Below are 27,462 nucleotides of genomic sequence, written 5' to 3'. Positions count from 1 at the left end.
CACCCCCTGTACAATTAATCAATATTCTGTTAGAAAGAATTCCAAAAAAAAATCCAGAAAGGACATAAGCTGGTTTTTCTATTTGTCTTCTCTGAAAGTTAAAACTCCCAATCGGTGGGTCCAAATAAAATTGCAAAACTATGTTGCGGTGATTGAAGTAGGGAAGGGGGAAGTTTAATTCAAAACCAACCCGAATACATAAAACATTTTTGAGTACTATAATAGGTGAAACAAACTACCCAGAATGGAGCCCCCGCGACTCCCCACTCTCACCCTCCCTAAATATACAATTCTCTGCAGGCTGGGCCGACCGTTTCGCCCAAGAAAACTCCCGATTCCCGTCCATTATTTTCAGAAAACAAATCATAACCAACTCTCTTCGGCCCTCCCTCATCCGCCCACCCCCAAATAAATCGAAACAGACGTGGAACTTCATCAGCTCTTCTGAAACAGGCGGGAAAACGGAGGTCGAGGAGGAAAACTTTGTACAGATAAAGAGACCAGGAGAAGAAGCGATGGCTGGTGTGGATGGGTGGGGGCTCTCCTGGAGGGTGAATGGGTAGATGGGCTGGATCCAGGCTTTGCTCCACCGGAGAGGCCAGGTCCTTCGCGAGGGCCGATGGCGTGGGAGGAAGGCGTGCCGAGCGAGGGGGCGGAGGGATCTGGATGGAAGTCGGTAGGGGCTACGGTGCGCTACCAAAGTCAAAAATGGGCTTGGGATAAAGTAACTCGTCTCCTTGAACATCTGTGCTGGGAACATCTTCCATCCTGTCAGGATCAAGCTTGAGGTCTCCTTGTTGCCCGGAAGGAGATCTGGCTTGGGAGAAGACCACAGCAACCGCGAAGCTACTCCACCTGTCCGGATCCAAGGCCGAGGTCTCCTTGTTGTCCAGAAGGAGATCCAGCTTAGAAGAATACCACATCAGCCACGGAGCTACTTCTGCCTGTCGGAGGAGGGAAAGAGAGCCGACCCCAAGCAGGAGAAGAAGGGGGAAAGGGGGGAGATGGATGCTAAGGCATGGGGGTGGCCCAGCGGGCAGTCTGGCGCGGTCTGGAGCGGTGGTGGTGGGCCCTTCTTGGTCGCCGTAGCAACTGGAGGTGCCCGGGAGCTCTCCCGTCCTTCGGAGGTCAGTAATCTTCCACCCAGCCGTTTTCGGATATGAAGGCATCGATCACCTCTTTCATGGCCAAGTTGGGAATCAGCTGATCCTGGGTCAGCGGGCTACGAGTCACGGGGTCAAAGTGGCCGACCCGCTAGGAAGGAACAGAGAAGAGGGGACTGTGAGGGGGAGAGGGGTGTCCAGGAAGGTTTATTTTCAGGCCAGAAGTAGCCTCTTTAGCAGTGATGGAGAACCTGTAGCATGGGTGCTGTAGGTGGGACGTGGAGCCATATCTGCTGGCACGCAAGTGGTTGCCCTAGCTCAGCTCCAACTTGTATGTGTGTGCCGGCCAGCTGATTTTTGGCTCGCACAGAGGCTCTGGGAAGGTCTTTTTGACTTCAGAGAGCCTCCAGGGGGATGGAGGAAGCCGTTTTTACCTTCCTCCGGCTCTAGGGAAGCCTTTGGAGCCTGGGGAGGGCAAAACACGAGCCTACTGGGCCCACCAGAAGTTGGGAAACAGACTGTTTCCAGCTTCCTGAGGGCCTCCGGGGAGTGGGGGGAGCTGTTTTCATCCTCCCTAGGCATTGAATTAAGGGTGTGGACACTCGCGCATGCATGATAGCACTCGCCCAGACTCTTTCAGCACCCAAGGAAAAAAAAGTACACCATCACTGGTCTATAGCCACAGCAAGGGTAGGAGGAGAACCCGAGCAATAGGCCATTGAAAGTTTAAAGGAGATTAAAGGTGACAGGTCATGGGGAATTCTGGGAGTTGAAGTCCACACATCTTGGAATGGCTAAGGTTGAGAATCCCTGTTCTAAACCCAGGTGAGATCAATAAATTGATGTGATTTCAATTTTCCATTGAATATTCCTTGGACACAGAAAGCCTCAAACCATTTGCAACACTCTGTCCACCCCCTTCAGCCTTAGGGCTCTTCCCTTAACTGTGAAAGATGGCTATCTATTCTTGAGGACATCATTATTTTATGTTTGTTTTGTGCTTTGTTTTTTTTAATTTAATTTTATTGTTTAATTTTATTATTTAATTATATTTTATTTTTGTTTTATTATTTATAAAATTGACTGGCCATCTATCTGGCTTCTTCACCTTTAAATAAAGCTAAGGGGGCCAAGGAAACTTTAAGATCTCGTGGTCACAGGTCCGTCTTTATTCTGAACCAGCATTTGGCCCTGTGGCCAGCTCCACATTTGGGATTCTCGCGGCCTTGTGGCTCACCCTGACATTATTCCACGACTTGGGATTCCGGTTCCTCCTCTAACTAAGGCAGCCGACCCGCCTCATTTACCTGGAGGTGCTCTTCGATGTCTTTCCGGTCGTAGGTGATCCCACTCGGCGTAATGCAAGGCTCCCGCATCAGTTCGAAGCTGATCTTCCCACACAGGTAATCGGGGATGTCCCGTTTCTGGCCCCAAAGAAGAGAATATTACTCAGTATTTCTAACTTGGTATCAGGCTTCTAAATCGTAGGTTCTTCCTCGTTTTCGTTTCCTAAGCATGGCTCAAGAGTACATTATTAGACATCCATCCCCCATCCATCCATCCAAGATGGGTGGTAAAATAAATTCAAATAGAAACATAGAAGACTGACGGCAGAAAAAGACCTCATGGTCCATCTAGTCTGCCCTTATACTATTTCCTGTATTTTATCTTACAATGGATATATGTTTATCCCAGGCATGTTTAAATTCAGTTACTGTGGATTTACCAACCACGTCTGCTGGAAGTTTGTTCCAAGGATCTACTACCCTTTCAGTCAAATAATATTTTCTCACATTGCTTTTGATCTTTCCCTCAACTAACTTCAGATTGTGTCCCCTTGTTTTTGTGTTCACTTTCCTATTAAAAACACTTCCCTCCTGAACCTTATTTAACCCTTTGACATATTTAAATGTTTCGATCATGTCCCCCCCCTTTTCCTTCTGTCCTCCAGACAATACAGATTGAGTTCATTAAGTCTTTCCTGATATGTTTTATGCTTAAGAGCTTCCACCATTCTTGCAGCCCGTCTTTGGACCCGTTCAATTTTGTCAATATAAATTTGATACATGAATAAAACTCACCTTCCGCTTCTCGTCCACCTGGGAGAAGAGCTCGTCCATGTCTGCTAGATATTTTTCCTGAAAGAGAAACTGAACCTTTTAGTTATCATGAATATTAAAAAAGAGAAGAAATCTTGCTATAAACCACCTTAGGCCTACTAGGATGAAAGCAATGTTGGTTTGGGGTGGGGGGAAAAAGCAGACACATTTTCAAATTAACATTTTTTAAAAAAAAGCCATCTGCTTTTTCTACTTGCATCTAACTTTGTTGGAAGAAGGCACAGCCACCTTGCTAACGTTGACGCCTTCTTATAAGGTCCACCTTTGGCCAACACTGTTAGAATATTCACAACTGGGAGAGAGAGCCATTTTAACAAGGTTAGCCAATGAATACGCATAGCAACTGAGTCAGCCAATAGGAGCTAACCACGTCTGAGTCTGTGCAGAGAATCGAAATTGAAACTTAAGCTTAAGGCTGGTCCATGCTCTATACTCTTTCACTCTGAAATGAAACTAACAATACTTGTGGTATTGTAAATATATACACTGCTCAAAAAAAATAAAGGGAACACTCAAAGAACACATCCTAGATCTGAAATATTCTCATTGAATACCTTGTTCTGTAAAAACCTGAATGTACTGACAACATGTGAAATTGATTGTCAATCAGTGTTGCTTCCTAAGTGGACAGTTTTGATTTCACAGAACTTTGATTTACTTGGAGTTATATTGTGTTGTTTAAGTGTTCCCTTTATTTTTTTGAGCAATATATATATATGTATTGTTATGTTTATAAAGAAGTTATTGAATCCAGCTGAATCAGTTGCCTGTGTGTGTTTCTAGTTTTGATTTTAATATACACAACACAAATGGTGTCCATTCACATCCGAGTCTGCAGAGAATCGAAATTGAAACTTAAACTTAAGGCTGGTCCACACTCTATACTATTTCACTTAACTTTTATTTTTATTTATTTATTTTTGTCAATCAAGTATAGAATAGTAGTTTATAGAAACGTAACATAGAAAGTAATGATAAAAAAAGACAATAGGACAAAGGCAAACAAGGGATACTCACATGTTTGGCTTTGATGTTGGCCAACTGTGCCCGGCTCCGGTTTTCATCCATGTTCTCCTGCTCCTGTGCCCGCTGGCATTCGTCAAGTTCCCTGGAAGAGAAGCAAAGGGTGGGGAGGCTGAAGAGAGGAGAGGACATCTGGCTCACCCCGAAGAGAGGAAGCTATAAACATTTTGTGGCAGTCTGCAACACCTGCAGCCAATATTTATTTTATTTTATTTTTATTTATTTATTTTTGTCAATCAAGTATAGAATACCGTGTTTCCCTGAAAATAAGACACTGTCTTATATTAATTTTTGCTCCAAAAGTTGTGCTATGTCTTATTTTCAGGGGGTGCCTTACATTTCTCAAATAAGACAAATTCACAGGCAGAAAAGCTGACACCCCCAAAGAAAGTGTACCGTACGGTACACTGATTACAGTACGGTACCTGTCAGTATGGCACCCACACACACAAACGACGGCACTTATATGGTACAACAGTATACTCCCGCTATTGCAGCTTCCGGCCACCAGAGGAACTATAGTCTACGCACTGTAGTGGAGACTGTAATGGCGGTGAGACAGCAGCAGACTGTGTCTGCTGTACTGGACGGCACAAAGCGATGGGAGGGGCCAGCAGGGGACGCCACATTATTACGGTACCGCTATGAACAGCTTTGAATGGTACCGTATGTTTTTCCACCGTACCCTATGTAAACCTGACTACGACTTATTTTCGGGGGGGTGCCTTATATTAGCAAATTCTGCAAAACCTCTGGCATGCCTTACTTTTTGGGTACGTCTTATTTTTGGGGAAACAGGGTAGTAGTTTATAGAAACATAACATAGAAAGTAATGATTAAAATAAGACAATAGGAAAGTAGGACAGGGACGGTAGGCACATTGGTGCGCTTATGCACGCCCCTTGCAGACCTCTTAGAAAAAGAGAGAGAGGTCAATTGTAGACAACGGTGTCCAGCAAACCTGGAAAACAGGGAAATCAGGGAATTATCAGGGAAATCGGCAGTTCAGGAAATATCATGGAATTATGAAGGAATTAGTGAAAAAAACGGAATAAATCAGGGGGGAAAACAAACTATTAAAATGTTTAAAAGTCAGGGGGGGAAATCATGTAAAAAGAAAAACGGACCGCACTGCCTGGCAGAGTCAAGGAAAAAGGACCATAACTGTGGCAACAACTCTCTACCGATATTTCTCCACGGCTTAGTCGTTTGGTATGACATCATCTACGACCGCGCCTTAACTAGATCGTAAGTTACAGGGAAATGTCAGGGAAATATCAGGGAATTTCAAAATGCTTTTCCTCTGGACACCCTGAGACAAGATTTTGGGGTTGGAAAGAAACAACAGAGTCAGGTAGTGAATTCCAGGCGTTGGTCACTCTATTTCTGAAGTCGTATTTTCTGCAGTCTGGTTTGGAGCAGTTTAAATTTAGTTTGAATCTATTACGTGCTCGTGTGTTGTTGCAGTTGAAGGTGAAGTAGTCACTAACAGGAAGGACACTTTGGTGTATTTATTTATTTACTAGAGTTGAAAGGGACCTTGCAGGTCATCAGGTCCAACCCCCTGCTTAAGGAGGAAATCCTACAGCACCCTAGCCAAATGACAGTCCAATCTCTTCTTGAAAATGTCCAAAGTGATTTTGTGATATGATTTTGTGAACTATGGCTAGATCAGTTCGAAGGCGGCGTAGTTGTAAATAGTCTAGTTTCAAGTATTTCAAGTCTAATGGAATAAGGTATTTTGTTGCGGGAGGAGGAGTGAAGGCCTCTTCTTGCAAAATATTTCTGGACACTCTCAATTGTATTAATGTCTGATATGCCCTGAGTCTTCGGAGAAGGGCGGCATACAAATCTAATTAACAGAGCCGGGGTGGCGCAGCAGGTAGAGTGCTGTACTGCAGGCCACTGAAGCTGACTGTAGATCTGTAGGTCAGCGGTTCAAACCTCATCACTGGCTCAAGGTTGACTCAGCCTTCCATCCTTCCGAGGTGGGTCAAATGAGGACCCAAATTGTGGGGGCAATAGGCTGGCTCTGTTAAAAAGTGCTGTTGCTAACATGTTGTAAGCCGCCCTGAGTCTAAGGAGAAGGGCGGCATAAAAATCGAATAAATAAAAATAAATAAAATAAAATAAATAATAACAATAGTAACAATAGTAACAATAACAATAGTAACAATAGTAACAATAACAACAATAACAATAGTAACAATAACAATAGTAACAATAGTAACAATAACAACAATAACAATAGTAACAATAACAATAGTAACAATAGTAACAATAACAACAATAATAACAATATAACAACAACAATAATAACAACAACAACAATAACAACAACAACAACAACAACACAACAGTTATGCACAGAGTCCTAACACCACCATCCCCACCTACCTCTCCTTCTCGGCCATGATGAGCTTGGTGAGATAAGCGTGCAACTCGTTCTCCTGGTTGATCCGCTTCTCTTCAATGTTATTCCAGCGTTTCTTCTTGGCGATGCGCAGGGCGCTCGGAATGTCGTCCCCAAAGTTCAGTCGCTGCTCTTTGGCTAAGTTGTGGGCTGAAAATGCGAAAAAAGAATGACTTGTACGCAACGGCCAAGAACAGGAGCAGAAAAACAAGTTCTCCGAAATCTAAATCTTTTGGCACCTCACCGCCCGCTCAGTCCCATTCTTCTCCTGTTCGGCTCAGGTTTCTAATCCCACCTGGACAAATGCAGCTCCTTTTCGGTTTAGGCTGCTCTCTCCAATCTGATACGTGCCAGGGGTGAACTACCACTGTCATTTGCCCCAGCCATCTTGTCACTATCCAACCCGTTTTAAAGCATATTTCCAAATCAGGAAGAATCTTTAACCATGGTTGGCCCTAACGTACCACTCTAAAATCAAAGTAAGTGCCCAGGACTTGGATCCTGCAGGGGTAATTGGCGTATCCAAATAAGGGGGGGGGGTGAATCCCCAACCTTCACCATTTTAAGATGGGCAGACTTCAAATCCCAGAATAAATAGAAACATAGAAGACTGACGGCAGAAAAAGACCTCATGGTCCATCTAGTCTGCCCTTATACTATTTCCTGTATTTTATCTTAGGATGGATATATGTTTATCCCAAGCATGTTTAAATTCAGTTACTGGGGATTTATCTACCACGTCTGCTGGAAGTTTGTTCCAAGGATCTACTACTCTTTCAGTAAAATATTTTCTCATTTTGCTTTTGATCTTTCCCCCCAACTAACTTCAGATTGTGTCCCCTTGTTCTTGTGTTCACTTTCCTATTAAAAACACTTCCCTCCTGGACCTTATTTAACCCTTTAATATATTTAAATGTTTCGATCATGTCCCCCCTTTTCCTTCTGTCCTCCAGACCATACAGATTGAGTTCATTAAGTCTTTCCTGATACGTTTTATGCTTAAGACCTTCCACCATTCTTGTAGCCCGTCTTTGGACCCGTTCAATTTTGTCAATATCTTTTTGTAGGTGAGGTCTCCAGAACTGAACACAGTATTCCAAATGTGGTCTCACCAGCATTCTATATAGCGGGATCATAATCTCCCTCTTCCTGCTTGTTATACCTCTAGCTATGCAGCCAAGCATCCTACTTGCTTTCCCTACCGCCTGACTGCACTGCTCACCCATTTTGAGACTGTCAGAAAGGAATCACTACCCCTAAATCCTTTTCTTCTGATATTTTTGCTAACACAGAACTGCCAATACAATACTCAGATTGAGGATTCCTTTTCCCCAAATACTCCAGGCGGCTAGCTCTAATTTCGGTTTCAACTCACTTTTTCTGATTTCTCTCCCCCCACCTAAAAAAAAAAAAGACGCTTTCTTGTCATTACTTAAGAAAGCTGTTTCCAATCTTAATTTTGGTAGACTTGCCTCTCTTGATTTTACTGCACACAATTAAAGGGTGAAAAAGTATATCAAACCTAAATGTCAAATGTACTGTAATTAAAAGAGGCGGGACTGCCTTTAATTGACTGCAATGTTTTTAATTTGCTTTTATATTATTTTCTTATTGGTGTTTTACTATCTCTGACTATATCAGAGGTCTTCAAACTTGGCAACTTGAAGACTTGTGGACTTCAACTTCCAGAATTCCTCAGCCAACTTTAAGACTTGTAGATATCAACATCAAAATTCTCCAGCCAACTTTAAGACTTATGGACTTCAACAACCAGAATTCCCCAGCCAACTTTAAGACTTATGGACTTCAACTCCCAAAATTCCCCAGCCAACTTTAAGACTTGTGGAGTTCAACAACCAGAATTCCTCAGCCAACTTTAAGACTTGTAGGTATCAACACCAAAATTCTCCAGCCAACTTTAAGACTTATGGACTTCAACAACCAGAATTCCCCAGCCAACTTTAAGACTTGTGGAGTTCAACAACCAGAATTCCTCAGTCAACTTTAAGACTTGTAGGTATCAACACCAAAATTCTCCAGCCAACTTTAAGACTTATGGACTTCAACAACCAGAATTCCCCAGCCAACTTTAAGACTTATGGACTTCAACTCCCAAAATTCCCCAGCCAACTTTAAGACTTGTGGAGTTCAACAACCAGAATTCCTCAGCCAACTTTAAGACTTGTGGAGTTCAACAACCAGAATTCCTCAGTCAACTTTAAGACTTGTAGGTATCAACACCAAAATTCTCCAGCCAACTTTAAGACTTATGGACTTCAACAACCAGAATTCCCCAGCCAACTTTAAGACTTATGGACTTCAACTCCCAGAGTTCCCCAGCCAACTTTAAGACTTGTGGAGTTCAACAACCAGAATTCCTCAGTCAACTTTAAGACTTGTGGACTTCAACAACCAGAATTCCCCAGCTGGAGAATTCTGGGAGTTGAAGTCCACAAGTCTTAAAGTTGCCAAGTTTGGGGACTCCTGCCTACATCAACTGAATCTTTCTTTCATCTTTATGTTACTTTTGGAGGAAAAAAAATCAGTTTCCAAATGACTGGGATTTCGCAAACTGAGGCATAATGAATGTGGCCTTGTAGCTCACAGCAGCCTGTGGTAAGTTTTATCAGTACATTCTCATACCAACCTCTGAATCACGAGATGTAAATATTTCTTTTAGCCAAGGCCATTGTTCTCTGCGGATAATAGAAGACCAGGAAGTGAGATCTATTACAACTTATAAATATGAATGCAGGCACCACTTTCTCGTCCTTTCTGAAATGTATAAAGACGAGGGCATCCTTTTGTCTTTTAGGAGTGTGTCTCGCATTATTTGGGGTGGGGGGAAACACCTCCCTCCAGTGTCGCTGCTAATGATAAATACTACATTGAGCCTTGATTATTTGTTTTGGGTCCTGTGTTTTGATTCCACACTTTTCAATTATTTTAATGTTTTAATAATCAAATAATAAATCAACACACTTTGTTTCCCTAGTACAAAATTGTCTTTTTTATTCATTTTTTTTCCGTTTGCCCAGGTTCGCCTGGTGCACCAGTTGTGGCCCTATTTGGACCGGGACTCACTACTCACAGTCACTCATGCCCTCATCACCTCAAGGTTCGACTACTGTAATGCTCTCTACATGGGGCTACCTTTGAAAAGTGTTCGGAAACTTCAGATCGTGCAGAATGCAGCTGCAAGAGCAGTCATGGGCTTCCCCAAATATGCCCATGTTACACCAACACTCCGCAGTCTGCATTGGTTGCCGATCAATTTCCGGTCACAATTCAAAGTGTTGGTTATGACCTTTAAAGCCCTTCATGGCATCAGACCAGAATATCTCCGAGACCGCCTTCTGCAGCAAGAATCCCAGCGACCGATTAGGTCCCACAGAGTTGGCTTTCTCCGGGTCCCGTCAACTAAACAATGTCGGTTGGCGGGCCCCAGGGGAAGAGCCTTCTCTGTGGCGGCCCCGACTCTCTGGAACCAGCTCCCCCCAGAGATTAGAACTGCCTCTACCCTCCTCACCTTTCGCAAACTCCTTAAAACCCAACTTTGTCGTCAGGCATGGGGGAACTGAGATATCTCCCCCGGTCCTATACAATTTATATATGGTATGCTTGTGTATATGTCTGTTTAATAATGGGTTTTTTTAATATTTTATATTGTAAATTATTAGATTTGTTATAAACTGTTTTTATTGTGTTGTGAGCCGCCCAGAGTCTATCTACGGAAAGGAGCGGCATACAAATCTAATAAATAAATAAATTTCAAGTAAGGCACATGTTACATCAACACTCCGCAGCTTGCACTGGCTGCTGATCAATTTCGGGTCACAATTCAAAGTAGTGGTAATAAAGCCCTACATGGCATCGGACCAGAATACCTTTGGGACCGCCTTCTGCTGCACAAATCTCAGCGACCGATTAGGTCCCACAGAGTCGGCCTTCTCCTGGTTCCGTCGACAAAACAATGTCGTTTGGCGGGACCCAGGGGAAGAGCCTTCTCTGTGGCGGCCCCACCCCTCTGGAATCAACTTCCCCTGGAGATTACGACCACCCCCACCCTCCTTGCCTTCTGTAAACTTCTGAATGTCACCAGGCATGGGGAAATTGATTCCCCCGGCTGCCCCACTTTATGTATGGTCTGTTGAGTTGTGTGATTGTTTTTTAATAAGGGTTTCTTAATGTGTTCTGTTTTTAATATTGGATTTGTAGACTGTACGGTTGTTGGAAGTTGCTCCGAGTCCTCAGAGAGGGGCGGCATACAAATCTAATTAATCAATTAATTGATTGATTGATTGAAAGTGAACACAAGAAGAAGGGGACACAATCTGAAGTTAGTTGGGGGAAAGATCAAAAGCAACATGAGAAAATATTATTTTACTGAAAGAGTAGTAGATGCTTGGAAAAAACTTCCAGCAGGCGTGGTTGGTAAATCCACAGTTACTGAATTTAAACATGCCTGGGATAAACATAGATCCATCCTAAGATAAAATACAGAAAATAGTATAAGGGCAGACTAGATGGACCATGAGGTCTTTTTCTGCCGTCAGTCTTCTATGTTTCTATGATTGATTAATTGATTAATTAATTAATTAATTAATTAATTAATAAGGCACTAGTGCAGTAATGGCGAATCTATGGCACAAGTGCCACAGGTGGCACGTTAAGCCATATCTGCTGGCACGCGAGCCATTGCCCTAGCTCAGCTCCAATGTACATGTGTGTGCCAGCCAGCTGATTTTTGGCTTGCACAGAGGCTCTGGGAGGGCGTTTTTGGCTTCCAGAGAGCCTCCGGGGGGATGGAGGAGGCCGTTTTTACTCTCCCCTGGCTGCAGGGAAGCCTTTGGAGCCTGGGGAGGGCAAAACACAAGCCTATTGGGACCCAGCAGAAGTTGGGAAACAGACCATTTCCAACCTCCGGAGGGCCTCGGGGGGGCGGGGAAACCTTCCTTTTGCCCGTCCCAGATATTGAATTATGGGTTTGGGCAATCGCGCAAAGGTTCACCATCACTGCACTAGTGTATAAAATTAAAGCAAATAACAGTCACTGATTAGAAAGAAAGACAAAATATCCCCGTGATGGCGGACCTGTCACATATGGAGCCATATTGCAGGACATGCGAGACTTTGTAAACTCCAGCATGTATACATGTGCTAGCCAGCTGATTTTCGGCCTTGGGGAAGGCTTTTTGCCCTCCAGAGGCAAAAAGCCCCGAGTGCAAAAAAACAGCCCAATGAGCAAACCAGAAGTTTGGAAAATGGACTTCCAGTTTGCCAGTTGTGCTGTTTTTCACACTCGAAAGACTCCGGAGTGGGCAAACCGGAAGTCCGTTTTCTGAACTTCCGTTTTTCCTGTTTGTTAGTACTACAGTGATCGCTCGTTGTTCGCGGGGGATGCATTCCAAGACCACGCGTGAAAAACGAATTTCCGTGAAGTAGAGGAAATATATATTTTTTAATGTATTTAACGAGTATTTGGACTTTTAAAACCCACCCTTGTTACAAATGAATAAGCTGCAAAAAACAACAAGTTTGTAAGAAGAGGCAAAAAAAATTCGAACCCCGTATCTCGGAAAGTTTGTATGGCGAGGGGTTCATATCACGAAGTACTACTGTACTTCAAATTAAAATAAATATAAGATCTGAAGCGTTCCTTTTAGGAATTATAGGTCAAAAAATAGACAAAATAAGTATTACTTAATGGTACATATATTGACCGCAACTAGAACTAGCCCAATGCTGGAAACAACCCAACCCACCGGAAGACTCACTAATAGTTAAAAAAAAATTGGAATGTGCAGAATTTGATGCTTTAACTCTTAAATTAAAAAATAAAGACGACTCCGATTATTATAAAACATGGAATTCTTTTTATGTTTCGTTTAAGAGGAGAAATAAAAGTTCAAATTAAAATACGATAATAGCAATACGTTAAGACATGTGTTTATTGACAAATCGATTAGATATGATATGCATATAATTGTTTTGTGAAAACAAAATTTTTATGAAATTAAATTAACTAACAAAGAGTGTACAGAAGGCGGCTAAGAAAATAATAACAACAAATAAGACATTGACAACGAAAAGGAATACAGTGATCCCCCGCTCGTTGCGAGGGTTCCGTTCCAGGAGCCCCCGCAACGAACGGGTTTTCGCGAAGTAGCGATGCGGAAGTAAAAACACCGTCTGCGCATGTGCAGACGGTGTTTTTACTCCCACAGCGCTAGCGAGGAGCCGAAGATTGGGGGTGGGGCGGCTGTTTGCCGCCGGCATGAAGGGCTTCCTAGCAGCCCCCCAAACCCGGGTTGGGGGTCCGGGGGGCGCTGGCTCTCGGCGCTTTTGAGCTGAGTCCGGAAGCGAATTCGCTTCCGGACTCAGCTCAAAAGCGCCGATAGCAAGCGGCAAGGAACGGCTTGTCTCGGCGCTTTCGAGCTGACCGGACTCAGCTCGAAAGCGCCGAGACAAGCCGTTCCTTGCCGCTTGCTATCGGCGCTTTTGAGCTGAGTCCGGAAGCGAATTCGCTTCCGGACTCAGCTCAAAACCGGCGATACCAAGCGGCAAGGAACGGCTTGTCTCGGCGCTTTCGAGCTGACAGCTCGAAAGCGCCGAGACAAGCCGTTCCTTGCCGCTTGCTATCGGCGGTTTTGAGCTGAGTCCGGAAGCGAATTCGCTTCCGGACTCAGCTCAAAACCGGCGATACCAAGCGGCAAGGAACGGCTTGTCTCGGCGCTTTCGAGCTGACAGCTCGAAAGCGCCGAGACAAGCCGTTCCTTGCCGCTTGCTATCGGCGCTTTTGAGCTGAGTCCGGGAGCGAATTCGCTCCCGGACTCAGCTCAAAAGCGGCGAGAATGAACGGCGTGGGCGGGCGAAGGGCGGGCGGCAGCGAGGAGTTTGCGTGGGCGGTGGGGAAACTCCTCGCTGACGCCAGCAAGAGGGGGAAGACCCAGGGAAGCCGCTGCCATCTACGCATGCGTGCCCGGCACGCATGCGTAGATGGTATTTTTGACTTCCGGGTTGAAAAATAGCGAAGTACCCTGTTCGGAATGGTTGGGGACGCAATAAACGGGGGATCACTGTAATAGTGAATACCAATTGCTTTTCACCAGAAAATAATTTGATATTAGAAAGGATTGTATTTTTCCTCCTCATGTGAGAACACCAATGAGATATTTTTCGTTATTTGTTTACTGTAGTTATTGTTGTAATTGTATATTTTTGTATTTTTTTTTGTTTTGTTGTGGGGGTTTTTTGTTTGTTTTGTTTTGCATTTTTTCCTTCTTTTTTGTATTTTGCAAATGTGTAAATGTATATATGTTTTTGCTTACGTTTTTTAAAACAATTCAATAAAAATTACTTTAAAAAAAGAGAGAGTACATTCTGCTGCCTTTGATAATAATAATATTATCAAGTTAGGTAATGCGAGTGAGTTTTGCTGTGAGCCGCTCCGAGTCCTCGGAGAGGGGCGGCATACGAATCTAATAAATAGTAATAATAATAATAATAATAATAATAATAATAATAATAATAATAACAACAATAATAATAACAACAACAACAACAATAATGAAATGTCTGCAAGAAAACAACCAACCTCAGAAAAACACCCATTCCTCTTCCTTGTCCAAAATCTACACTCCCTCGTAGCACTGATCGTGTTACTTAGTAAGGTAATGAAACGCAAGAAAACCACCAACTGAGAGACCACAGAGGACTTTGCAGTTCAACCCTGAGCTACAAGTATCCTCTTCTTCTACCTATTTCATTCAGACACTATTCATATGAACTTTTCCTAATATTTATGACCACATCTATATCTGTCCCTCGATGCCCATCATTTTTTATTTTTATTGGGGTTTTTTATTTTTAGAATATTACAATATTTTTACACAGATCCATGCCCGTTTTCTTACATTGTATCTACATTTGTAATATACATTATATCATTTTTTCCCCCCAGTGATTTCACATTGTTTCACAGTCCTCTTTTTCCCCCCTAATCAAGTTGTACCATTTGTTCCATGTTTCATAATATTCAGAATTATTTAATCTTTTAAGTTCCATTGTCAGCTTGTCCAATTTTGCACACATCTGCCGTATTTCTTGGAATATAAGTTGCACCTTTTTCCTCCCTAAAAGAGGCTGAAAATTCAGGGCGTCTTATATTCTGAACGTAGCTTTTTTTGAAGCTTTTTTTTCCAGCCCTAACTAGGTGCTAAAAATCTTCCCAGCTCTTACCCACTTGCAGGTTCTTTCATTGTTACTCTTTGCAAAGAATGTTTTCCACGCCCTAAACCTTTGCAGGGTTTTTTTCATTGCTCTAACTTGCTCCAAATGTTTCTTTCGACCCCTAACCAGGTACTAATGATGTTCCCAGCTAATAATAATAATAATAATAATAATAATAATAATAATAATAACAACAACAACAACAACAATAACAATAACAATAATAATTTATTAGATTCGTATGCTGCCCCTCTCCGAGGACTCGGAGAAACTCACAACAAATAATACATGAAATACAAATCCAGTATTAAAAAAACAATTTTAAAACCCCTTATAAAAAACAATCATACAGTCCAGACAAACCATACATAAAATGGAACAGCTAGGGGTATGTCAATTTCCCCAAGCCTGGTGACAAAGGTGGGTTTTCAGAAGTTTGCGAAAGGCAAGGAGGGTGGGGACAGTCCAAATCTCCCGGGGGGGGGGAGTTGATTCCAGAGGGCTGGGGCCACCACAGAGAAGGCTCTTCCCTCTGGGTCATGCCAAACGACATTGTTTTGATGACGGGACCCGGAAAAGGCCAACTCTGTGGGACCTAATCAGTCGCTGGGATTCGTGCGATTTGTGTGGGATTCTTACCCGCTTGCAAGTTCTTTCATTGTTACTCTCTGTCAAGAATGTTTTTCAAATCCTGTATTTGAAGGTTTTTTTTTTATTGCTCTACTTGCTCCAAATGTTTCTTTCCAGCCCTAACCAGGTGCTAATGATTTTCCCAGCCCTTACGGGCTTGCAAGCTCTTTTACTGTTACTCTCTTGGAATAATGTTTTTGTATGTAAAGCCCTAACCAGGGGATAAAATAATGTGCTGAAACTGACTAGACTAACCTGGTAAGCAGATTCTTTTCCCTATTTTCCTCCCCCAAAACAAAGGTATGTCTTATATTCTGAAAAAATACAGTATATATCTTATCTATAAGTACGTTTTCTGATGGGGCCCATCATTTTTTTAATATTGCCAACGCATTTGCTTCTGAGGCTACAAAGCAGAATAGACATTATATTTCTGAAACCAGGATTATTAACATTTCCAGCTGAGTTTATGAATATACAGTTAAGAGGAGAGTTTCTCAATTCTGGCAGCTCTAAGAGGCTTGGACTTCGACTCCCAGAATTCCCCAGCCATGGGAATTCTGGGTGTTGAATTCCACACCTATTAAGGCTGCCAAAGTTGAGACGCAGGCTACCCAGGGATCTCCTTCGCTTACCTCTTTGAAGGTTAGCGATGGCCTCGTCGTAATTCTCCATCTCCAGCTGACATTGTCCCAGGAAGAAATGGGCCTTGACCGACTGGCCATCCAACTCCAGGGCGTGCTTGCAGTCAGCCAAAGCTTTGTCGTGCTGTTGCATTTTTAGGTAACATAAGGCGCGGTTGGTGTAGTAGACGGCAACCAAGGGATTGCGGTTCTGCAAGGGAAGAGAAAGCAGTCATGCAGGATAGCGGGAGATTCAGGATACTGATGGAAGAGAACCTGGAATTATCAGGAAAGACTTAATGAACTCCATCTGTATAGTCTGGAGGACAGAAGGGAGAGGGGGGACATGATCGAAACATTTAAATATGTTAAAGGGTTAAATAAGGTTCAGGAGAGAAGTGTTTTCAATAGGAAAGTGAACCCAAGAACAAGGGGGGCACAATCTGAGGTTAGTTGGGGGAAAGATCAGAAGCAACGTGAGAAAATATTATTTGACTGAAAGAGTCATAGATGCTTGGAACAAACTTCCAGCAGACGTGGTTGGTAAATCCGCAGTAACGGAATTTAAACATGCCTGGGATAAACATAGATCCATCCTAAGATAAAATATAGGAAATAGTATAAGGGCAGACTTGATGGACCAGGAGGTTCGGAAGAAGAGGCAAAAAAATCTTAAACACCGGGATCGTATCATGAAAAGTTCGTATGAAAAGGGGTTCGTAAGAAGCGGTATCACTGTATTTCAATTTTAAGGTTCCCCCCAGCATTAAAAAGGGGCCCATCATAAAAGGGCCATGAATTCATCCAAAGGAGAGGTTGGTTGAAACCATTATTAAAGTGGATCGAAGTGACAGACTTCAAAGTACTATTTTCCCCTTATGCCTCAACACACACAACAAATCTCTCTATATTAAATAAATAATAATAACAACAGAGTTGGAAGGGACCTTGGAGGTCTTCTAGTCCAACCCCCTGCTTAGGCAGGAAACCCTACACAACTTCAGACAGATGGTTATTTAACATCTTCTTAAAAACTTCCAGTGTTGGAGCATTCACAAAAAAGAATTGAAACGGTCATAAGTCACTTGTTTCCAATGCTGTCGCAACTATATATGGTCACTAAATAAATTGTTAAGTCGAGGATTACCTCAAATGTTATTTCCTTTTAACGTGTGAAATAATTTGCCCATTGCTTTGGGATTGGTGAGTCTTGGCATCCGATGAGAAATAAGGTAGTGTGCTCCTGAATCTGGAGGCTCTGGGGTCACTTTCCAGATCTAAACTTCACTTGATCCCATTAAACATGTCCCAGCAACCGATTAAGTCGCACAGAGTCGGCCTCCTCCAGGTCCTATTGACCAAACAATGCTGGCTGAGGGGACCGTGGGGGAGAGCCTTCTCTGTTGTGGCCCCAATCCTCTTTAACCAACTCCCCACAGAGATTCGTATTGCCCTCACTCTCCTCACCTTCCGAAAAGCACTTGAAACACACCTATGTCAGCAGGCTTGGGGTCATTGTGCGATGGTTCTCCACCCCGACCACTTTAGTAAATATGAGTGTTGATTGTGTGTTCTTTCATTGGGTTAATTTTTATTGCTATTTAAATACTTAATATTTAGTACAATATATCCTTCCCCTAGGCCATTACAAGTTATGGTATGGTATGTTTGTGTGTATGTTTGGTTTTTATAATAAGGGCTTTTAGTTGTTTTATTAAATTGGATTGTTACATGTTGATTTTTATCATTGTCGTTAGCCGCCCCGAGTCTGCGGAGAGGGGCGGCATACAAATCCAATAAATAATAATAATAATAATAGTAATAATAATAATAATAATAATAATAATAATAATAATAATAATAATACTATTTAAGTATTATTAAATTTTAAATGTTTATTGTTGTAAGCCGCCTATAAATTTAATAAACAAACAAACAAACAAATAATTTCCAGCTGCAAAATTTTCCATCCATCACAGATGTGCTGGGTGGAGTGCAACCTCTTTGCAAGGTTGTAGCTACAGCTTTGCCTCCGTACATTCTGCCTTGAGGAACCTGCGCGCACGGCTTTTGGAAGGCGCATAATTTGCCCCACAGGTGATGAATCACATCCCATTCAACCTGGCTGTCTCATATTTCCTTTATTTGTCACAGGGCTGACGCAACGAAGCCTCCGCAACCCAGGAGCCTAGAAGGGGTGTCTGGATCCCTGTTTTTAATTTGACTTGGACCTGAGTCACTTCCCCCCTTCCCATGGACCCGCCTCGCAGGGTTGTGGTAAACGGGCAGGCTCTTATACCAGACTAAATAAAGGCAAGGCGTCTCCAAACTTATCAAGTTTTAAGACTTGCGTCCTTCAACTCTCAGAATTCCTCAGCCAGTCTGGCTTGAGGAATTCTGTGAGTTGATGTCCCAGGCTGGAGACCCCCTTGGGGTCATAAAGCAAAGTGTGAGTCACTTCTTTGCAACGCGGTGGACCTGGTCATTGATTTTAAGCCATGTAGTGCAAGGGTCTCCAATCTTGGCAACTTGAAGACTTGTGGACTTCAACTCCCAGAATTCTCCAGCCTGCTAAGCCTTAACTAGTATAGCAAGGAAGGTCATAAAGTAAGGCAAAACTCACTTTACAAAAGTCTCGCTTTACAAAACAGAAGTTTTGGCCTCTGTTGTCGTTATTGTAAAGCTGCCAGGTTTGAAGACCTCTGTCTCAAAGGGTTGCAAAAGTGTAACGGGGATGTGTGCCTTTTATTGACCATTTACCAGTGGAACAGTTTGCCACAGGAGGTGGTGGGCTCGCCTTCAGTGAAGGTCTTCAAACAGAGACTGGACAGTCATCTTTCTGGGATGGTATAATGAATCCTGCATTGAGCAGGGATCTGGGCCCGATGACCCTGGAGGTCCCTTCCAACTCTATGAGTCTATGATTCTATTTTTCGGACTATAGGATGCACCAGAGTATAAGATGCAGCTTAGTTTTTGGGGACGAAGATAAGCCCTAATAAATGAGGTGTTGAAGCTGACTATACTAAGGATGCTTAGTCTAGACCCAGATAAGGTGGGTAGATTTTTGCCCCCTATTTTCCTCCCCCCAAACTAAGGGGCATCTTATACTCTGAAAAATACAGTACTTTATGTATACACTATAAATAAATAAATTCTTTATTGTCATTGTATGTATATACACAATATACCTGTGCAACAAAATGCATATGATGCCAAAGACCAATCTCAGCATACACAACAATCCGAAAGAACATGCTCAGCCCGCCACAATTTCCCACCTAAACCATACCTCCAGGACCGCCAGTTAGGTCCCACAGAATTGGCCTTCTCCGGGTCCCGTCGACAAAACAATGTCGTCTGGCAGGACTTAGGGAAAGAGCCTTCTCTGTGGCGGCCCCGGCCCTCTGGAATCAACTCCCCCCCAAGATTCAGATTGCCCCCACCCTCCTTGCCTTCCACAAGATGTTGAAGACCCACTTATGCCACCAGGCATGGGGGGACTAACTCTCTCCCCCACCTTCTGACTTAGCATCTGAGAGTGGTGTGATTGTGCAGAATTGATTGTTTTTTAGTGGAAATGGGTTTTAATTTAGTTTTCTTTTAATATTGGATTTGTATTACATTGTATTATTGTTTCTGTTGTGAGCCGCTCCGAGTCCTCGGAGAGGGGTGGCATATAAATCTAATAAATTATTATTATTGTTGTTGTTGTTGTTGTTGTTATTATTAATTATTATTATTATTATTTATTATTATTATCCAACATCCTTGAGGATGCTTGGAGCTTTGTCCAACATCCACACAACATGGGGCTACCTTTGAAAAGTGTTCGGAAACTTCAGATCGTGCAGAATGCAGCTGCGAGAGCAGTCATGGGCTTACCCAGGTATGCCCATGTTTCACCATCACTCCGCAGTCTGCATTGGCTGCCGATCAGTTTCCGGTCACAATTCAAAGTGTTGGTTATGACCTTTAAAGCCCTTCATGGCACTGGACCAGAATATCTCCGAGACCGCCTTCTGCCGCACGAATCCCAGCGACCGATTAGGTCCCACAGAGTGGGCCTCCTCCGGGTCCCGTCAACTAAACAATGCCGGTTGGCGGGCCCCAGGGGGAGAGCCTTCTCTGTGGCGGCACCGGCCCTCTGGAACCAACTCCCCCCGGAGATCAGGACTGCCCCTACTCTTCCTGCCTTCCGTAAACTCCTCAAAACCCACCTTTGCCGTCAGGCATGGGGAAACTAAACATCTCCCCCTGGGCACGTTGAAGTTGTATATGGTATGCTTGTATGTGTGTATGTTAGTATAGGGGATTTTCTTAAATTTATAATATTTTAATTAATTGGATTGTATTGGATTGTTTTTCACTTGTTGTGAGCCGCCCCGAGTCTTCGGAGAGGGGCGGCATACAAATCCAAATAATAAATAAATAAATAAATAAAAACAGACCAAGTCCAGCAGTTCACTGATGGTGACCCCCAAGTACAGGGGTAGGCAAAGTTGGCTCTTCTATGACATGTGGACTCCAACTGCCAGAATTCCTGAGCTAGCATGATTGGCTCAGGAATTCTGGGAGTTGAAGTCCACAAGTCATAGAAGAGCCAACTTTGCCTACCCCTGCCCTAGTACATTGTTAAGTGCAATTATAGTTCTGGGATAAAAAGTGTTCAGAAAACGTGTGGCTCGAGTTTTAATTGTTCTGTATCTTCTGCCAGAAGGCAGCAATCCAAAAAGATTGTAAGCAGGATGAGAAGAGACTCTGAGAATGTTGTGCACAGCGAGATGTGAAAAAATCTCTTCAGAGTTGGCCTTCTCCATGTCCCGTCGACAAAACAACGTCGTCTGGTGGGACCCAGGAGAAGAGCCTTCTCTGTGGCGGCCCCAGCTCCCTGAAATCAACTCCCCCGGGAGATCAGAAATGCCCCCACCCTCCTTGCATTTCACAAACTTCTGAAACCCCACCTTTGTCACCAGGCTTGGGGAAACTGACATACCCCTACCTGTTCCATTTCATGTATGATTTTTTTTCTAAGGGTTTTTAAATTGTTTTTAATATTGGATTTATATCTCATGTATTATTTGTTGTGAGCTGCTCCGAGTCCTCGGAGAGAGGCGGCATACGAATCTAATAATAATAATAATAATAATAATAATAATAATAATAATAATAATAATGTTGTTATTATTATTATTATTATTATTATTATTATTATTATTATTATCATCATCATCATCGTCCAGGGCTGGTAGCTGGAGCCCAATGATATTATCCTTGCATTGCCATTTGTTTCGCAACTCTTCTAGAAGTTACTGCACAAAGAGACACTTAGGCTCGATCCTCATACTTACAACTGTCAAAGGATCCTAACAGGCCCATGATTCAAAATTTGGAGGCTTGAAACTGACAGGTGTTTATGAGGGTTGCAGCATTCCGGAGTCACGTAATAACCATTTAATATATATTAGCTCACCGTTGCTTTGCTTTGTTTTGTTTATTGGGTTTAAATTATTTTGATGACATTTGCAACTTCCCAGCTGGCTCGTGACAAGCGACAGTCAACGGGAGAAGTCAGACTAGCTTCATGAACATAAATGTAAAATGTACTGTAATTAAAGGACGTGGGACTCCTCTTAATTGACTGCAATATTTTAATTTGCTTTTTATAATATTTTGTTATTGCTGTTTTACAACCTCCAATTATATCAGAGGCCTTCAAACTTGGCAACTTGAAGACTTGTGGACTTCAACTCCCAGAATTCCCCAACCAACTTTAAGACTTGTGGACTTCAACAACCAGAATTCCCCAGCCCAACTTTAAGACTTGTGGACTTCAATTCCTAGAATTCCTCAGCCAACTTTAAGACTTGGGGAGTTCAACTCCCAGAATTCCCTAGCCAACTTTAAGACTTGTAGACATCAACACCCAAATTCTCCAGCCAACTTTAAGACTTGTGGACTTCAACACCAAAATTCTTTTAAGACTTTGTGGACTTCAACTCCCAGAATTCCCCAGCCAACTTTAAGACTTGTGGACTTCAACTCCACAAGTTGAAGTCCACAAGTCTAAAGTTGCCAAGTTTGGGGACTCCTGGTTTACATTAACCCGACAAAGATCAGGTTTGTAACAGGCCTGGCTCTGCACATCATCCAAGCTCAGCCATAAAATTGTGCATGCACACCTCTTCAGGTGCACATTTTTTAAAAAGGAAACGGGATATAAAAACAGCAGATCAGAACAAGTTCCTTCCTTCTGGCTCTTTGTTCAGGTCAGTCCCCATTTTTTCCTATCTCTAGAGCTCAGAATTCCCATTCATACACCCCCCCCCTTTCTGTCACTCTTAATGCAGTGTTTTCTCAACCAAGGGAACTCGAAGAGGTGTGGACTTCAACTCCCAGGGTTCCCCAGCCAGCTGTGCTGGTTGCTCTGCTGGCTGGGGAACTCTGGGAGTTGAAGTCCACACCTCTTCAAGTTCCCATGGTTGAGAAAACACTGCATTAAGAGTGACACTGCTGTCACTTCTCAAGCCCCCCCCCTGCCCACCTCAAACCTCACACTCACCTTGATCAACGTCAACCAGTCCCAGCCCATCTGTCCAGAAAACAGGGAGGTTCAAGATAGGTCTCCCCCAAGGTGAGGCCTTCCCCAATCCACACCTGCCAGCTCTCTGTGCATGCTCAGGTGCCTTCCTTTAGTTGGCAAGGACCATGTGTCAGGTGACTGTGAGTAGATTAATTAACAACATCCTCTTCCGGTTGCCACCTCATTTCCCCTCCCTGGGGCCAAAGTTGGCCTGTACTCTGCACATTTATTTATTTTATTAATTAATTAATTGGACTTACATGCCGCCCTTCTCCGAAGACTCAGGGCGGCTCACAACTTATAAGATAGTGTGTTTTAAGTCATAGTTTTAACTATTTTAGTCATAGTTTTAACTATTAGATTTGTATTGTACTGTTTATTGCTGTTGTGAGCCGACCCGAAGTCTTCGGAGAGGGGCGGCATACAAGTCTAATAAATTATTATTATTATTATTATTATTATTATTATTATTATTATTATTAAACAATACAAAATTAGTTCTAGGCCCAATTATAAAACCATCTAAAAAACTCGAGCCATAAACCATGCAACCGCACTCATTCATATCACGGTCACACCGACGGCTGAAGCAAGAGGTTAGAGCTCAACAGCCCCAGGCCTGCCGGCACAAGTGAGTTTTTAAAGCCTTCCGGAAGGCCAGGAGGGTGGAGGCAGTGCCTATCTCTGGGGGGGAGTTGGTTCCAGAGAGCTGGGGCCGCCACAGAGAAGGCCCTTCCCCTAGGGCCCGCCAGACAGCATTGCTTGGCTGACAGGACCTGGAAAAGGCCGACTCTGTGGTCTCTGTTCGGTTGCTGGGATACATGAGGCTGGAGATGGTCCCATAGGTCAGTGTTTCCCAACCTTGGCAACTTGAAGATATTTGGACTTCAACTCCCAGAATTCCCCAGCCAGAATTCGCTGGCTGGGGAATTCTGGGAGTTGAAGTCCAAATATCTTCAAGTTGCCAAGGTTGGGAAACACTGCCATAGGTAACCTGGTCCTATGCCATGTAGAGCTTTATAAGTAACAACCAATACTTTGAATTTATTTATTTTTATTTATTTAATTAGATTTCTATGCCGCCCTTCTCGAGGCGAGTCAGGGCGGTGTACAACATTGAATACAACAATATATAAGAAATCTAAATAACCATAGAAGATTATGGAAATTTACTTTAAAAAATTTAAAAGGACCCCATGTACAATCACACACATTCATCCAATCCAATCGTATCTAGTATCGGCTGGGGACAGTCTCATCACTCACGGCCCCCAGGCCCGCCAGCAGAGATAGGTTTTTATTTATTTATTTACTTATTTATTGGATTTGTACGCCAATTAAAGCTTGATGGAAGACCAGGAGGGATGGGGTGGTACGTCTGCATTGGTGGCCGATCAGTTTCCGGTCACAATTCAAAGTGTTGGTTAGACCTATAAAGCCCTTCATGGCACCAGACCAGATTATCTCTGGGACCGCCTTCTGCCGCACAAATCCCAGCGACCAGTTAGGTCCCACAGAGTGGGCCTTCTCCGAGTCCCATCAACTAAATAATGTAGTTTGACGGGACCCAGGGGAAGAGCCTTCTCTGTGGCGGCCCCAGCCCCCTGGAACCAGCTCCCCCCAGAGATTAGAATTGCCCCCACCCTCCTTGCCTTTCGTAAGCTCCTTAAAGCAAACCTCTGCCGTCAGGCATGGGGGAAATGAGATATTCCTTCCCCCTAGGCCTTACAATTTATGCATGGTATGTTTGCGTGTATGTTTGGTTTTATAATAAGGTTTTTTTATTTGTTTTAGTATTTGATTGTTACATCTTGTTTTTATCATTGTTGTTAGCCGCCCCGAGTCTACGGAGAGGGGCGGCATACAAATTCAATCAATCAATCAATCAATCAATCAATCAATCAATAAATAAATAAATAAATAAATAAAAAGTATCTCCGGAGGAAGTTCATTCCAGAGGTCCGAGACCGCCACAAACATTGTCTGACCGACGCGACCCGGAGAAGGCCGACTCTGTGGGACCTAGCAGGCCGCTCGGATACATGAGGCAGAAGACGGTCCCGAAGATAGTCTGGTCCTAAGCCAGTGATGGCGAACCTTTTTTTCCTCGGGTGCCAAAAGAACACGGGCACGTACTATATGTACAAGGGCCCACACCCATCAGCAACATGAGAAAATATTATTTGACTGAAAGAGTAGTAGATGCTTGGAACAAACTTCCAGCAGACGTGGTTGGTCAATCCATAGGAACTGAATTTAAACATGCCTGGGATAAACATAGATCCATCCTAATTCAAAATATAGGAAATAGTATAGTATAAGGGCAGACTAGATGGACCATGAGGTCTTTTTCTGCCGTCAATCTTCTATGTTTCTATAATTCAATGCCTGGGGAGGGCGAAAACAGCTTCCCCAACTCCCCAGAGGCCCTCTGGAGGCCGGAAAATACAGCTTTGCATGCCGCCTGTGGCACCCGTGCCATAGGTTCGCCATCATTGTCCTAAGGGCTTTGTAGGTCATAACCAGCACTTCGAATTGGGCCCAGAGACAAATTGGCAAACAGTGCAGTTCACGAAATGTGGGCAGATCCAGGGAAGCCTTTGGAGCCTGGGGAGGGCGAAATACGAGCCTACTGGGCCCACCAGACGTTGGGAAATAGGCTATTTCCAGGCTCCAGAGGGCCTCCAGGGGGTGGGAGAAGCTGTTTTTGCCCTCCCCAGGCATTGAATTATGGGTGTGGGCACTCGCGCATGCACAACAGCACACGGCCACATTCTTTTGGCCCCCAAGGAAAGAAAGGTTTGCCAATACTGCTCTAGGGCAGCGTTTCTCAACCTGTGGGTCACGACCCCTTTGGGGGTCGAACGCCCCTTTCGCGGGGGTCGCCTAAGACCATCGGAAAAAAACATATTTCCAATGTTTTTGGGAACCGAGACACCTGCTCCTCTATCCGTCTCCAGGCAGGTCCACCCACATTATTATTATTATTATTATTATTATTATTATTATTATTATTATTATTATTATTATTATTATTATTATTTAGATTTGTATGCCGCCCCTCTCCGTAGACACATGCAAATAGACTACTGCAAAAAAATATAAATCTGTATTATGGGAACTTCTGAGCATGTGCAAAAGCCGAATTTCCAGCACTGCGCATGTGTGCCCACGAGGCACAAGCACATAGGAGGAAGCAAACCAGCAGCGAGGCACGTTAGAACCCACCCCTGAGTTTCCTAACAATTTTATTATTTTATGGTTGGAGGGTCACTACAACATGAGGAATTGTATTAAAGGGTGGCGGCGTTAGGAAGGTTGGGAACCACTCCAGGTCTACCTGCACAGAAAGCAGCAATGCAGCCCTGTGCCTGACCCCCAAAAGGAGGAGCGGCATTCTGCTTGTCCTCAGAGGCAGCTTCTCCTTTCCCCACACACAAACCCACAAACACAACACGCCTGCCCACCCCATCCCTTGATGCATTTTGGCCCCTGCTCGGAAGCCCCCCTTAGGGTTGGGTGGGGGGGGAGGGATGCACTTTAATTCTTGCTTCTCTCCAGGTATCCCAACTGAAACTCTCCATCTCCAGCGCCCTCTGCCTATGCTCAGAGCCCCCCTTGCCCTCCGCAGCCCCCCTTCTTCCTAGTCCTACTGTCCTCATTTATCTGTATTTACTTTGTTTATGTTTATACCAATGCCTGCTATCTTTATATGTTTTGATGATAGATAAATAGACAGACAGATAGTGATAGAAAGATTGTAGATAGATAGATGATTGATCAATCAATAGATAGATAGATCAATAGATAGGTAGGCGGGTAGGTAGGTAGATAAATAGATGAACGACAGGTAGACAGGTAGGTAGAGATAGATAGATAGATAGATAGATAGATAGAGAGAGAGAGAGAGAGAGAGAGAGAGAGAGAGAGAAACAGACAGACAGACAGACAGATGATAGATATAGACAGATGATCAATAGAGAGATGATAGATGATTGATTGATAGCTGATCGATAGATATAGATGAAAGATGGTAGACAGATAGATAGATAGATGGTCGATATATCAGGTAGGTAGGTAGGTAGGTAGGTAGAAAGGTGATTGATAGATGACAGATAGATAGATAGATAGATAGATATAGACAGATAAATAGATGATAGATAGACAGATAGATATAGACAGATGATAAATAGAGAGATGACAGAGAGATGACCAATAGATAGAGACAGACAGACAGACAGACACCCAGCCTGTCTGCGACTTCCTCCGCCCACCCGACCCGGGGACGACCGGCCAACCCAACTCTGCCCATGCTCAGAGGCTCAGGGGCGCCCCATCCGGAGCTTCCCCTCCCCCCTCTCCCTGTCCAGGCCCAGAGACCCTCCCCCAGCCGGGCCCTCCCCCCCTCCGCCGACTCACGATGGCGCGTCCGTAGCAGGCGGCGGCCTCGGGGTACTTGCGGCCGACGAAGAGCCGGTTGCCCTGCTCCTTGTACTCCTGGGCGCTGCGGGTCTTCTCGGGGCTGCCACCGCCGCCGCCTCCGCCGCCCGCCTCCCCTCCGCCGGGCAGCCCCGCGCCGCCCGCCTTCTTCTCCTTTTCCTTCTCCTCCTTCCCCTTCATGCCGCCTGCGCTGCCGCCGCCGCCGCCCAGGCAGAAGCAGCCGCCGCCGCCCCCGGAGGAGCCCGGCGGGCACCGCTCGCCCCGGCCCCGACGCACCGCCACAGCCCGGCCCGGG

At 44.0% G+C, this 27,462-nt stretch overlaps 1 protein-coding gene across 2 annotated transcripts; it reads right to left on the bottom strand.

Moving 5' to 3' along the window:
* Positions 1-152: 152 nt before the first annotated feature.
* On the bottom strand, positions 153-27,403 carry STUB1 (STIP1 homology and U-box containing protein 1). 2 transcript variants are annotated; one of them, XM_070760944.1, is made up of 7 exons: positions 27,147-27,403; positions 16,157-16,355; positions 6,644-6,809; positions 4,241-4,331; positions 3,185-3,241; positions 2,411-2,527; positions 153-1,254 (listed from the first exon to the last, which is right to left on the bottom strand). In XM_070760944.1, exons 1-7 carry the CDS (start codon positions 27,345-27,347, stop codon positions 1,129-1,131), a joined length of 957 nt encoding a protein of 318 aa, XP_070617045.1. In that variant the 5' UTR covers positions 27,348-27,403; the 3' UTR covers positions 153-1,128. The 2 variants fall into 2 exon arrangements, with proteins under 2 accessions (XP_070617045.1, XP_070617046.1); XM_070760945.1 differs by having other exon boundaries at positions 3,185-3,253; positions 27,147-27,402.
* Between the last annotated feature and the right edge of the window lie 59 nt (positions 27,404-27,462).

The sequence above is a fragment of the Erythrolamprus reginae genome, chromosome 9 (genome assembly GCF_031021105.1).
Source record: "Erythrolamprus reginae isolate rEryReg1 chromosome 9, rEryReg1.hap1, whole genome shotgun sequence".
Taxonomy (NCBI): Eukaryota; Metazoa; Chordata; class Lepidosauria; order Squamata; family Dipsadidae; genus Erythrolamprus; species Erythrolamprus reginae.
Note: the sequence above shows the minus strand (reverse complement) of the source record. Positions and strands in the feature narration are given on the sequence as shown.

Excerpts from the sequence above, each read along its gene's own strand:
- STUB1 (XM_070760945.1), bottom strand. The coding sequence starts at position 27,347 with ATGAAGGGGAAGGAGGAGAAGGAAAAGGAGAAGAAGGCGGGCGGCGCG. Across the intron at positions 16,356-27,146 it reads CCTGCTACGGACGCGCCATC|AACCGCAATCCCTTGGTTGC; the intron begins GTGAGTCGGCGG and ends CTTCCCTTGCAG. Across the intron at positions 1,255-2,410 it reads ACATCGAAGAGCACCTCCAG|CGGGTCGGCCACTTTGACCC; the intron begins GTAAATGAGGCG and ends GTTCCTTCCTAG.